Here is a 13745-nt window from a genome sequence, read left to right on the forward strand (position 1 = left end):
TGGGGCGGTAGGGCAGTCGCAGGTCTACTTGCAAGAATGATGTCGCTCCTCAGCTTCGTCAAACCACTTGCATACCTCTCTGTTCCTTTCTTCTTATTGCGTACAGCAAGTAATTCCTCTCCGTCGGCACGTTATTATATTCGACTAGGATTATACCTTTCAACATTTGGTGTGTGCTCAGTATGGGGCATCCTCGTTTCGATAGGCATGACAGCGGTAGGGAAACGATTTGACATCAACTGGGTCGTTGCGCGTTCTTTCTATCATCTCACGAGCCGAGTTTTGGGGATATATGTTGAGGTGGAGGGCGAGGAGCATCTATCAGTGAAACCGGCCATACTGGTTGCAAATCATCAAAGCATGCTTGATATTCTCTACACGGCACGGTATGTCTTGTAAGCTCATGTCATGCGTCACATTGACAAACTTTTATTTCGTCTGCAGGGTCTTTCCTAAGCAGGCGTCCATAACCTCAAAGAAAGAGCTTCAATGGATGCCGTTATTAGGGCAGTATATGACTTTATCCGGTGCTATATTTATCGATCGCAAAAACAACGCTCGCGCAATAAAGTCTGTTGCAGATGCGGGTCTGGCGATGAAGCAGCGGCAAATATCGGTATGGGTGTATCCCGAAGGGACTCGCACTCTCAGCGAGAAATTGGACATGTTGCCTTTCAAAAAAGGCGCTTTCCATATGGCAGTTCAAGCCGGAGTACCGATTACGCCGATAATCTGCCAAAATTACTGGAATCTCTATCACGGGGGCACATTCGAGAGCGGGATAATCAAGGTCAAGGGTATGTGCCTTTCCATTCTACAATGTCTTTCCCATATCTAATTTTGACATTTTGTAGTCCTCCCACCCATACCAACCGCCGGCTTGACGGCATCCGATGTGGGAGAACTGGCTGCTTCAGTGAGGGAGAAGATGCTGGAGGCACTTCACGAAATTTCTGGCGATGCTACGGACACGGAACCATCCACAGAAGCGAAGGTCCCTACTACCGAAGAGCCTAAATCCAGCCAGGAACCTATTGAGCCTAGTCCAGCTGATGCATCGACCCCGAGAGCTGAGCCGGCAGAAGAAACTACTGACAGTCCCGCACCTACAGCACCCACGCTCGCAGTCGATACGTCAACGCCACAACAGCCCAGGCGAAACGGCAGCGATAGAGGGCCAGAAACAGAATCGGATGACGGGATGGTACTTGTCGATAGACCAGAGACGCCTTCAGATGCACGAGGATTCTGACGTGGGCCTGCTTCTCCGGCTTTAGACATGTGTTTTACGTGCGCATTTTCCAAACATACGAAACATAGTCTTCTTTGAGAACATTTAGCATGTAGTGCGATGTTGGATATCCGATTGCACCTAAACCTTATGCTCCCGAACTATTCTCGCAATTTGATCCTGGTACTGGGAACACATGCTGGATTCCTAATGTTTTGGTAGCTATTGGCTGCGCACTGTCGTCCCTGCCCCCTTTATGGCTGTTTTCCTGTCAGTCATGTATAATTCTTAGATGTCGAAGAACTTCAAGAAATGGCAATGTTGAGAGTAGCGGTAGATCTAAATTTCCTTATTTTTCCCTTGTAAGGGTCCTCGGCCGATTAGCCGACGGATCCGACAATTCGAAACTTGTTTCTTCCGCGTGAGGACTCGTGCCAAATGGTGGCCAACTGATGCTTCTGCTCCGCAAATAAACAGGAGTGCCCACACGAACATAGCATAATAGGCCGAGGATGGCTGCTGCGGTTGTCTAGATGGGCACGAGTTCCCCACAGACATGGCGAGCTGTGCTATTATAGGACCGGCGTCGTACGCCGAAGGTTCTTGCGCCATGCGCTCTGGTAACGTCCATGCAAACCTGAGAGACCATGCATATGCTCCAACACATCCTCCGGCGTTCGTTTCGCTGCTGCTTCCATCATCCTGTCCGACGAACGCGCGGGTGTTTTGCTCCTGCTGCTATCCCACATCTCCTCTTATATAAGACTGCTCCCTGCCCACCGACACTCGGGCAGCCACTTCGACCATGTCAACTAGCACTGCTAGTTTGCCGTCCTATCATTACGAACCAAGAGAAACGGAGCATCTGCTTGCTCAAAGACTGCGAGTGCATAGACCCCGAAGTGACTTTGTGAAGAACTCGCGCAACGGCGGCGTTGTGCTACGACTGACTGGGCAACGTGATGATGCTACACTCCCAGAGTATGGCCGTGGAGCCCTTGTAGAGGGCATAGTAGAGCTCAAGAATGTCGATACTGTCCTGAGTGTCGACGTCAAGGTATGAGTCCATCCTCAGCGAGATTATTTATTAGTAATCACTATTATTATTATTATTTGTCTTGTGTAGATCGAGGGGTCACTAAGATTGAAGGAGATTGCTGAGGGTGGGACGAATACCTCCTCACTGTGCCTAGATGTCAAGAATCTCTGGAACCGCAATACTTCAAGCGAACGATGTCCAGAATGTCTCCCGTTTCTTCTCGCCCTTCCCTCGACTTTCTCCGACGGGAAAGCAACATTCCCTTTGTGCGCATAAATTGATCAGCGCCCTTGGAACAATAATGCTTATTAGCTTAATCGTTGATTATAGACCTCCATCATATGAAGCACACCTTTCTGGTGTTCCTGGATTTACGGCCAATATTGACTATGAAGTTTCCGCAACAGTTACAAGACACAAAGTCAGCCTATTTGGACTAGCAAACACGTATGCCTTGGTTTGCTACTAAGCTTAGGTCGTCGTATTGATAAGATAATTGCCAGGACTGTATCTACGCCTATTAATGTCCGTCCTCGCTCACGTCCGGCACTGCCTTTACCATCATCCTTGACAAGTAATTTCACTCACCCTTCATCCATACACACTGAAGACTGGGCTGTCCACCAAGCAACAATCAAGACCAAGGCGGCCTCTCGGGGCGACAATATTCATGTTAAAGTATGTTGCATAAATAAGTTCTCTCGCTGCCTGTATTTCTTATATCCATCGTTTCAGTTATATCTACCTGCATTGCATGTGTACTCTTTGACAGAAGCAATACCGTTCCATCTGTTCCTCACGTCGTCTGCCTTCTCCCTTGCATCCTATCTTCCTTATGCTCCGGCTGTGGTTCGCGGGTCTAGAAGTCCTTCTGACCAGAGTGATCTAGACTTGTCGAGATCCGGTGCGACACGGATTCAACTCCTTCGTCAAACGAGTGTAGACGTCCGGAGCATAACGAAACGGACAACGCCAACCCGTGGGAACAACACTGACATTTGGAAGACGGTCAGTTTTTTTGGTGTTTCGCGTTCCGAACTAAGTGTTGGTATTTGCAGGTCCAAATTGGTGAGGCGGCGTTTAGGCGCTATGGTGCCGACGCAGGACGCGCAAGCCTCGGAGGAGGAGGTAAAGATTGGGTAGCATGGTTTGGCGAAGTAAGAGTGGACAGGAGCGTCAAAGTTGGGAGCTTCAAGGCAAGCGGACTAAACGTCAAGGTAATGACTCATAATTCTTTTCTTCCCTTGTCATTACTTAACCGCCGACTTCTCAGGACTTCATCGTCCTTTCCATGCATCCACCGGATCCTGCGAAATCGCCCTTTATGGATGTTCGCTTGGTAGTTCCTATTAAGCTGACAACCGATCCATGGTCTGCAGACGAGTATGGACCCGACGTTGGTATTGCGGGGTATTCAGATTCAAGCGACCCTGGGTTAGAGGACCACGAACCGCCGGAGTTGACGTACAATGGCCGAGCATTTTGAGGATGAGATGCTGCAGTGTGCGATAGTTTGGACGGTTAGGGTAGGTAGAAATCAGCTTCTGGTGTTCTGTCAGGAATGAAAGCCCGATTTACTGGGAACGAAGCATGGATGACTCCGGAGTGATGGTAATGTGCGAAATTATCCGTTTGTTTTTCAGGTCTGCAGATATTTGTACGTCAGTACGAGTGCGTGCCACAGATGGCGATGTATTATTTGAATTAGCGCCAGCCTCGTGAGCAAGTGGGGTTGCCTCAAGCACGGGCCTAGGTATGAATTATTATTTGTACCGGCGGATCGGGACGTGCAGATCCAGGACGTGCAGGCCAATCGGATCTCGTGCATGCATGGGATTGAATGGAACGTGCAGCAAAGTCTAACGACTAATTTGGGACTCTTCGACTTTCATCGTTTGCGCACGCGCAGGGCAACACGTTCGCTAGGCAGTACCCTCCATTCGACCCTCGTTCCGATTCAGCGAGCGTTGTATAAGATGCGTGGGCCGTTGGAGCAATATGTACATCACGTAAGCGGCTAGGGACGGATTCAACGGGCTCACTATCCTAATTTGTACCACCATTACCATATTCTGTCGAGTACCTTTACCTCGAACTCCAGAAGTCCTCGCTTGAGCAACTGGGGTACTTATACCCCTCTCTCTACATGTTACTATTCCCCACGGTTCGTCTTGGACGACTACCTCCTCCAACTATCTCTCTTGCATCTCGTCTTCGCTGGCAGTCTGCACCCCTTTTGCGGAGCTCGCTGCGTCCGTTCCTTACTAATACTATTGCTGCATGTCTTACTCTCGGCACAGAACTAAGCCGACAAACTGGACACTATCACCATCATTCCACCAACATTAGTGTAGACATGTCCACCTTTCCCTCGAGATTTCTTATGCAGGGAGACAGGCGTCTTCCGGGTTAGCGTCTTTTTCCTTTGGCAACGTGTCGTGAGACATTTTGGCTGACTGTTTTTTATCCCTTTGATGCAGACTGCTGGGGCCATCGAGGCGTGAGTCTTGACCAAAGGTATTACTCAGGAATCAATGCTAATACTACTTGTCTTATCCGCTATTTCCGGGTCCGCTCTACTTTCGTTTTATAATGCCACCTCATCCTTTTCCGGTATCTGTTGCTACTTTGTTCAAATGAATTGACACCGGTCCTGGTCCTCCGCTGATGTAGGCTTCTGCTGCATACCCCGAGAACAGCTTGTCAAGCTTCGAGAAGGCCATCCGAGACGGCAGCGAGGGCATTGAGAGCGGTAACGTTTCTCTCAAGTAGAATGCGCCTTTTGTTCCCGTAACCCAGACTCGCGCAGACGTCCACGTCAGCCTCGACAACGTCGTCATTATGTTTCACGACCCGAGTATGATATTCATTGCTAGTCATCATGCAGTCATCAGTGTTGTAATTAGTTATTTTTAGGTTTGGACCGTACGACTGATATGACTGGTAAGTGTTTTTAATGCGCATTTCTCGCTAACTTGTATTAATATAGGCAATAGGACTGATCCGCGAGAAGGAGTGGTACGGACCTGAAGGGATGGAGAAGGCCAGGACAAAGAAGCAACCTTCACAGTCCATCCCGACGTTTGCCGAAACTATAGAGCTTCTTATGAAGGTTCGTAGAGTTAAACTTCCACAAAAACTTCTGGAGCTTACTTGCTCGTTTCAGGAGGAGAATCGCCATGCTCTCTTTAATATTGATATCAAAGTTTGGAACGAGCCGATGCGTCTTTTCACACTTATGAATGCTATTATAACCTCGTACGAAGGCTGGGAGACTCTTCTTGCACCTCGTATCGTTCTTGGCCTTTGGCATCCTAAGTTTATCGAACCAGCAAAGGAGATATTGCCTTATTGCCGTCGCTCACATATCGGGAAGAGCCCTTACATTGCGCGCAAGTTTTTCTGGGATGGATGTGATGCGTTCTCGATACATTTCGATGCATTGCAGACATTTGAGGGAGAGAGGTTGGCTTTCCTTGTGCTTTGTATAATCACAAACTCTCGCTCATCAAGTATGCTATTATGTACAGGTTCAGGAAAGAATGCAAGGCGGCAGGGAAGAAACTTATGGTATGGACGGTTAACGATCCAAGACAGATGATGGAGGTATGTTGACGACGTATATCACGGGACCCTTTTCCTGACTGTCGCCTGTAGTGCATTCGATGGGGAGTAGAAGCGATCATTACGGACGTGACGAAATCCTATCTGGACTTGCGTGGATCTGTCGAATGTAATTTCTTTTTGCTACGCTACTTTACTCCGCGACTTTACTCCGCGATATTAATTTTCTGATGCTACAGTGGACTACGCCAAGGCCGACGCTGAACACTCGCGTCTTTTCATGTGGACAACACTCAACTATTACATGCCCATGCAGTTGATACAGTGGAGGATCCTCCACACAAATCTAGAAATCATCGGTGGTCCGTTTACTTTGTACGAATCAGCTATGTCTTCTACGACTCCCGCGCCTGTTGCGTCTGTTCGCACGTCGGTCACTGCTTGATAAACTTGTTCGGGATCTCAATCAACGAAGTTGACGTTCTTGTATCATATTTTCTGGACCTTTCATTGTTACTGCTCTTAGAGATATACGAGTAGCTAGCACATAGACTGTTGGTTATTGGAGTAGGATAGTTTATTACAAACAAACCCCGATTGATGATTTCACCGAAGGACGACTGATGAGAAAGGAGCACCGAGTACACTGCTAGATACGAAATAGTTTCTGCGAATTCGCTGGGCTGTTACTCATGACGGGATGAGTTGGCCAGTCTGTTCAATAACTGAGTATTCAAAGCTGAGTATACGGTCTCAACTGCAAGTTTCTTTGACCGCCCCATTCTCAGACGGGTACATTCTCCCTCGAGGGACGCGAGTAATCGACCCATTCCGGGTAGTCGAGACGTACTGTTTTCCTATTCTACAGGAAGTCGCGGGACGAGCGTCCCGGTTGGAAGGCATGGTCACACCTTTCTTGTGTCGGTGCATTGATTAGTTGGCGGTGATATTTATACCTCGCTGATTTCTTCGCGTAGTATGGTAAACGTGGAGCACGAGACAGGGGGAGAAGCGAGCAGGCGGTTCCTCGATATGTTTTGGTCGTCGCGAGTGAGAGATTTTGAGCAAGGCCAGAACTGCAATGTGTGAAAGAGATGATCAGCATTTCTTATCACAGACGCGTGGGTACACGCGTTATTTGCCCATATTTGCGTGAAGCCAAATTTGGTAGGTCATGTTCACGATCATAGGCGACGTCTTGAGTGATGCCATTCACGGATACAGAGACAAGACCCTGCCATATGCTCATGACCAACGGTGCCGCTCGTCCTTCCACCTGAGCTCTGACTCGTTCTCCTCCTTCAATATACCCCGGCCATCATGGCCGCCCCGTTCTCGTCCCCACTTCCTCCACTTCAGTCAACCCCGCACCGACATCGGAAACGCGTCTCAGTTTCCAGACTTTCTTCCGATACAATCGCATCTCTCCCCCCTTACAGGTCCATTGCCTTAAGTCGTGACTCGTCAGAACAGCCGCCAGATTATCCGGATAGCGCTGAAGAAGCAGACGAGGAGACAGACGACCAGGTCCCTCAGTTGCTTTCGCCACCCATTTCGCCCCGACCGAGGCGGCGTAAACTCCTAAGAACTGTCTCACAGCCACGGACAGCTAATTTCTACGGAAATCCGTCGAGTCAATCTGATATATTTCTGGATGTGAGTTGATTTGTATTCGTTGGCTGTGTATTTAGATTCTGAAGCGGATTTGTCTCAGAGAATACTTGAGCGATCTGTTGCTGCGCTCGAGCTGAGTAACAGCTTGCTCCAGTCGTCTATGTCCACACAATCCTCTCTGAGTACTGTCTTCTCGCCGGAGCTGTCATCACCAGAACAACTGCTCGATTACCGTGCACGTCAATTAACGGATCGCATACACAACAACCACGGGATGCACGAGCGGTGGATGGATGACTTAGATATTCTCACACGAGACGTTGAAGCACTCCATGACGAAGAGCCGCATTATAGTACAGGGGTGGGACGAGTAAATGTGCCCGGACGTCTTAAAGTCCCGCATGATACGTCGGATGCGGCAGTCAGCAGGAGTTTACCTTCTGCCTCTTGTTTACCACGAAAATCGCGACGTCGATCTTCCTTTGACCTGCGCAACCGCGGAACCTCAGACTGCGGACGACTGCGCCTAACTTCAGATCAACGTGCATTGTCGGCCCCGGCTCCTCGAGCGATGACGCAGTATGTTAACGCGAATGCCGATCTTGGAGACTTGCTCGAGTCTTCCTCCGACGTGTCATCAATCCTTCTCCCGTCCACGAACGGACTTCGGTCCTCTTCTACAGTGTCCAACTTCAGTTCTCCCTCATTAACAACCCTTTCACCACCTCCTGCTTGTTCTTCCGCATATGCATCTTTAGCTCGGCAAGCAAGTCGATCCCCGTCCCGGTCTCCGTAAGTTCTATTTCTTTTCCCTGCTCAAATACGTAACCTCGTGCATATGGATTGGCTGATGCGCCGGGATTGATTTTTACGTTCTAGAAGCGCATCTGGGTCGTCCAGCAGGACATATCGCCAGCGTTCTCGTTCTCGTTCCTCCAACCAACCACCATCGCCGCATTTGTTACCCCGTATCATCCCACCACCAATTCTTGAGTTGCCATCGCAATCCGATTCATCGAGCTCTGATAGTCCACATCCCTCACGTACACTGGAGTCGCTGCGCAAGATATTAGACGAACAACCCCCAATGTCTTCAGAATCGAAAGATGCAAAGGGTAAACACCCTGAGGGAAAGTCGTCTCGCCCACCCCCAGCTTTCTTGCCCCGGTCTCCGCCTGTCGGGCCGGTATCAAGTACATCTACGACGACGACGAGCATCTCTCGACTTTACACGAAAGGATCACACTCTACTTCCACCCGACCACGCTCCCCTCCACGTCAATCGTCTCTTAAACATCGGCCGCCTCCTTTGGACACTGTCCCAAGTGCATCTACAACAAGTATATCATCGCTGCGTAGTCCAGTATCAAAATTGTCGAGTACAACGTCCTCGGGTCGTTCAACGCCTCGGTCTGTTGCGTTTGGCCCATTACCAGAACCGATTCGGCCTGAAGGCGCTCCAAGTCGATTTAAGGAACAGCGTGAAGCCAAGGCAAAATCAAAAGCGCGCTCTCGATCGGGTTCACGAAGTGGGAAGGACCGGAAAGGAAGCGGGAAAAATTCGAGTGGAAAGGAGAAGGACGAGGAAAGTAGTTGGTGGACGACGTGGTTGACTGGTGGGAGTGCGTTGAGCATGAGTGCGTCGAGGAATGAGGAGCGAGTTGAGGATCGGATGGCGAGATCGTGGGGACGGCCGGGTATGGGAGTTGGGTTTGATGATTGGCCTGTCTAAAATGGCTGAGATCGAGGACGGATTTAATTAAAGAGGAAGGAGGTCTGCTGGCTGGACATAAATTTTGTGTCTTTATGCACTGTATGCATGAAGGTATAGCTTTTTCTGTTAAAATTCATCTTTATCTGGACGATAATGATTTGTTTTTGCTTTACGACGTGACATGACCTATCTCTCGTCCACTATTCTCTATTCCTGTTTCTTTCATTATTTGTATCACTATACTCCATTACATGTTTCTCTCACTCTTATATTCGATTCTGTTTCTTGATTTTCAGACTCTCTCTTTCGTCTGATTCCTCTTTGTTTCTTGTCTCTGTCTCGATAAAAACATTCCTTTTGTTCATTTTCTTTTTGGACGTTCAATTCGACATGATCACATCACAATCTATAGTGATAAAATTCCTTCTTGTTTTTGCGGACAGGCAATTGGATTGGTCTTCGTATTGTTTTTATTACCCAGGTGTAGGTGTAGCACTCTCAGTCTTTCTTTTGTTTGTCCTTTATTTGTGTAACGCTGACGACCGAGACTCAAGACAGTCACATTGAGTCAATAAAACGTGTCTTCTCTTCACACTTCGGAAGAAACTTGTTGAATCCGAAACAATAAAACTTGCAAGTGTATCTGATGGTCTCCAGGTGTTTCCAATGCAGGGACGCACAATGGGACGAGGAATTATTCATTTTTTTTTCATTTAACACACGCCAGATCTGCATGGTTTCTTTAAGATTACCTACTCCATGACGCCATATACAAACAAAGCAAAATATACCCGACTGACTCGCCCAGGGTTAAAAGGTTAATTGGAGTAATGTTATGCATCCCATATCAGATCATGCATTGCCATTGTATAGTTATAGTTACAATAGAAAGTTTAGAAAAATAAACGGATAGATGAGACCGAAACCATTCATTGATCGAGTAAAAAAAGTAAGTGAATGAGTTAGAGAAAAGACGTGAAAATAATAGAAATGGGAGGAAAAGTTAGTGTATAAGCGTACACACAGTCCTATGAGGATTGGCACAGAAAGAACAGACACAGGTAGACAAACAAACAACAGATTAAATTTCGAGACGAAAGAGAAGAAAAGTACAGAAATAACACACAGACTAGAAGAAACACAGAATGAATCGAATAACGGACTATAGATGAATAAGAGAAAAGAAGAGACCAAAAACACACCGATGCAAGATACACGCAGGAACGGAGGAAGAAGAAAGAGAAATGATGAGATGAGAAAGATAAGAGAGATGAGGTAAATATATGGGGTTGGAAATACGGGTGGCCTAAATGCACAAAGACGTGAAAATTGCTTTGTTGTTTGAGATACGTGTGCTAACTAAACCGCTTGTGAGACAGGGCACGCAACCACGTATCCTTGGTGCGCCTCTTTGGTTCTTGTTTAACTTCTTTTTTGCTCTACACTGCCCTTCACCTCACTTCTTCGTGACGTGATATCTCCTCTCTCCCGAAGCTGAAGCTCAGACTGGCGAAATCCCCTACAGATCCTTTGAAAGAAGTGAATCAACGTGAAAATCGACCGGATCTGCGTGAAGGCTCTAGATCCGGACTGGCTTGATTTTTAACTTCATCTCGGGAGCGGGTGGTGCCAGTGCTACCAGAAGAATATCCCGTACAAGTGATAGTACAGGAAGAACGCGCGGAGGGAGAGAAATTATCACTCCGGCGCACGCGCGAAAATGACCAAGACTCCGATGAGTGCAAAGAGTAAGACAACGACGGCGGCCACGGTCACGGTAATCGTAAGACAGAACGATCTCCACGAACTCAGTTGTGGTTGAGGTTGGACGGCTGATGCTGGAGGAGGATACGGGAGACCAGGTTGAGGTGTAGGGTACGGACTTTGGAAGTGCGGAGGGTGAGGCGGCTGAGGAGAATAAAAATGTGCTTGCGGGTCGCCTACGATGGATCGCGTTCGGTTTCGCATTTGTCTGCTAGGACCTGGAAGCGCCGAACTTTGACGAGCGACCCGTCGAGTGACTTGCTTCAAAGCAGCTTCGTCCCGTCCGAGTACAATCCGTACATTTCCAGGTTCTCGTGAACTCTTTTTTCGTCGCCCATTCTCATCCATCACGTCTTCTTGCGAGCCAGGTACAACATGTAGCGCATACCCTCTTCGTCTTGCTCGATCACGTAAAAAGGGAACATACTTCGCGCCAACTTCATAAGCCGTGTATAATTGGGAAGCCCCGCTTCCACGGACGAGAGCGCCAAATGACGGTGCACTACTAAGACCCGCTGTTGAAAACGTCCCGGCGTCTGACTCAGAAGCATAATACGATGAAGCCGATGCGCCTCCGCCTACAACAGAGCCATCCGAGGGATAAGCAGGATCTGATCCGCTCTCCTCCCCGTCTTCAAAACTATGATCAAGTTCGTACATACCATCGTCGTCATAATCGTCGTTATCAGCACCCTCGTATCCGTCAGTCTCGTACCCACCAAGACGATCTGCTAGTCGGTTTGGGAACTGATTGGGCCCTTCACTTGTTGCTCGATCGTGTCGAATAAAACGGTGCGATATACTGTGTTCAGGCATAACAATAGTCGACGACGAACCATACGCTGATCCAGACGCGGACGCGGCGTAACCGGTCGATCCTCCAATAATCATCGTTGGATAACTTTCTAGCGGTGCAGAAACACGTCTTGGATATTGCGCATTATGCATCTCACTAGTATAAGGCGGTAGGACAGCGCTCTCTTCTTCAATTTTGGCGCCGATACGGTCCCGTAGAGAACGCGTGGGAGATGGTCCAGATGGTCCGGGTGATCCAGAGATTTCACTCGGACGGTCGTTCCCGTACGAGCCAGGCATGATAGGACGCGTATTCGGCGCGGGTAAACGCGCGCCAATTTGCGACGGACCTGGCATTGTCGTGTCCGGTGGCGGCATAAGGGATGACGATGTTTGCTGGTGCATGCTGTGCGATGGTATGCAGGTGGAGCGCTGGTGACCTTTCATCGGCAACCCGCACGTCCTACATGTACGCGGTTTTCTCTGCGGACCTGGAGAGGGTGACGGGGAATGGGCGGACATGGATACGCGAATTTGGTGTGTTTTGTGGGTGAAGACGAGTCTATAGGGGGCTATCAGTTAAAGCGACGTTCTGACTGCATCGCGAGTCACGACGCGAACGCACCGAGCACAGGCAAAATAGCAGAGTAAGGTACAGACAGAGCGCACACGGAAGTAATCTGGAGGAGTGGCGAGGGCGAGGAGGGTAGAAATCAGGTTGAGGACTAGGAGAGAGGTCGAGGAAGACGACTCTATTCGTGAATCACATATGCCATATATGGCAATCGACCGACTGCTCTGCTACAACTCCGTTTAAGAAAGTGCACATATGGATACATACAGCTAACTACCCCGCCTACTATTAAGATATATACTGCCACAAAAAAGAGCTCTATCCGTCGTTTCTTCAAGCTAACCTCATGAAAATGCTAGGTACGTCCAGGCTACCACTATACCAGTTGCGACAGTGCCTAGGGTCGCCATGTAGCTGTGTCCGCTCTTCACATCCCCTTCTACCTCAGAAAACAGCTTCTTTACACTATCTTCGTCTTTTCCAACTACAAGCCAACCAAGTCCAGTAGTCCCATCAGCATACTCGGGAGCAATGACGCGGGCATGAAAGTTGAGACGCCTTGCGTGCTGCTCCAATTCCCGGATTTCTTTCATATCTATCGTGAACACGCCAGCAATCGGCTTCTTTGATTTTTGCACGAGCTGGCTGAAAAATTGCTCTCGTTCTGTCACACTCGATGTCCGTTCCAACATATATGCAGTGTTCGGAAGCCGGTGGGACTTTGTAATTGCACTCTTCTGCTGCTGCTGCGGCAAATCAATCATAGCATCGAAATCGCGCGGTGGTTCCACAGGAGGAACAGACAGCCGTTTCCGGCGGCTTCCTTTCAAACATTCCGCCGCAGGAACGCCCTCAAGCCAGTGCTGAATTTTTGAGCTGGTATCTGGATCTGCGATGACGTCCCGAGACTGTGCGCCACGTTTTACCCCAGATTTTCGAGCAGTATTGCCTTCGGAAGTATGCGAGGCAGGCTCGGGGGTCTCCACATTTGTCGGTTCTTGAAACCCCTCCGAGAAATGCCTCCGCCTGTCGCACTCGTCCACCTTATCAGCCTTGTTGTTTCCGTCGATTTCTTCACTGCCATCAGGATCACCGATGCGTAGTGTGGCGAGTTGCTCGCTGACGCCGCACGGTTCATCCATAGTTACAACTTTGTTAGTCGTATCTACAGAGCATTGTCCGCGCTTATGGCCGAGCATCGGCTTCCCACATTTCTTGCAGCAATGCCTTTTGCGTGTGCCAGGCGACTGAGTTTCATCCGCTCTGGCTGCAGTAACTTTGGCAGAAGTAGTGTCGCGTTTAGCAGAGTCGGGAGGCGCCATTAATAACAAGTAAATGACAAGGCCAGAGTAGAGCACTGTTGAAAGGGGTTAAAAGGCGCAGAGATAGGAGAAAGCCACGCATGGGCCGTGAAGTGAATTTACGTTGCTCCGCCGCAGGACGGAGTCAT

At 48.9% G+C, this 13745-nt stretch overlaps 5 protein-coding genes across 5 annotated transcripts; 4 read left to right on the forward strand and 1 right to left on the reverse strand.

The window, feature by feature from the left end:
* Positions 1-36: 36 nt before the first annotated feature.
* Positions 37-952, forward strand: FOMMEDRAFT_35507 (1-acyl-sn-glycerol-3-phosphate-acyltransferase; the record flags this gene model as incomplete). The annotated part of the gene is made up of 3 exons (XM_007268566.1): positions 37-386; positions 445-797; positions 855-952. Coding segments are annotated over 3 exons (801 nt in total), but the record flags the coding sequence as incomplete, so codon positions are not given.
* A 399-nt stretch (positions 953-1351) lies between these two features.
* Positions 1352-3756, forward strand: FOMMEDRAFT_169490 (uncharacterized protein; the record flags this gene model as incomplete). The annotated part of the gene is made up of 7 exons (XM_007268567.1): positions 1352-2288; positions 2358-2536; positions 2601-2717; positions 2774-2948; positions 3006-3278; positions 3329-3487; positions 3544-3756. The coding sequence occupies exons 1-7, from the start codon at positions 2037-2039 to the stop codon at positions 3754-3756; spliced, it is 1368 nt and encodes a 455-aa protein (XP_007268629.1). The 5' UTR covers positions 1352-2036.
* Positions 3757-4626: 870 nt separating this feature from the next.
* On the forward strand, positions 4627-6279 carry FOMMEDRAFT_142006 (PLC-like phosphodiesterase; the record flags this gene model as incomplete). The annotated part of the gene is made up of 10 exons (XM_007268568.1): positions 4627-4678; positions 4751-4770; positions 4944-5022; positions 5080-5127; positions 5187-5213; positions 5267-5382; positions 5437-5735; positions 5801-5876; positions 5928-6003; positions 6074-6279. 10 exons carry the CDS (start codon positions 4627-4629, stop codon positions 6277-6279), a joined length of 999 nt encoding a protein of 332 aa, XP_007268630.1.
* An 875-nt stretch (positions 6280-7154) lies between these two features.
* On the forward strand, positions 7155-9552 carry FOMMEDRAFT_169492 (uncharacterized protein; the record flags this gene model as incomplete). Its single annotated transcript, XM_007268569.1, has 3 exons — positions 7155-7490; positions 7549-8240; positions 8328-9552. The coding sequence occupies 3 exons, from the start codon at positions 7155-7157 to the stop codon at positions 9178-9180; spliced, it is 1881 nt and encodes a 626-aa protein (XP_007268631.1). The 3' UTR covers positions 9181-9552.
* Positions 9553-10195: 643 nt separating this feature from the next.
* Positions 10196-13743, reverse strand: FOMMEDRAFT_169493 (uncharacterized protein). The gene is made up of 3 exons (XM_007268570.1): positions 12678-13743; positions 12347-12473; positions 10196-12283 (listed from the first exon to the last, which is right to left on the reverse strand). The coding sequence occupies exons 1-3, from the start codon at positions 13615-13617 to the stop codon at positions 10861-10863; spliced, it is 2490 nt and encodes an 829-aa protein (XP_007268632.1). The 5' UTR covers positions 13618-13743; the 3' UTR covers positions 10196-10860.
* Positions 13744-13745: the final 2 nt, after the last annotated feature.

The sequence above is a fragment of the Fomitiporia mediterranea genome (genome assembly GCF_000271605.1).
Source record: "Fomitiporia mediterranea MF3/22 unplaced genomic scaffold FOMMEscaffold_8, whole genome shotgun sequence".
NCBI lineage: Eukaryota > Fungi > Basidiomycota > Agaricomycetes > Hymenochaetales > Hymenochaetaceae > Fomitiporia > Fomitiporia mediterranea.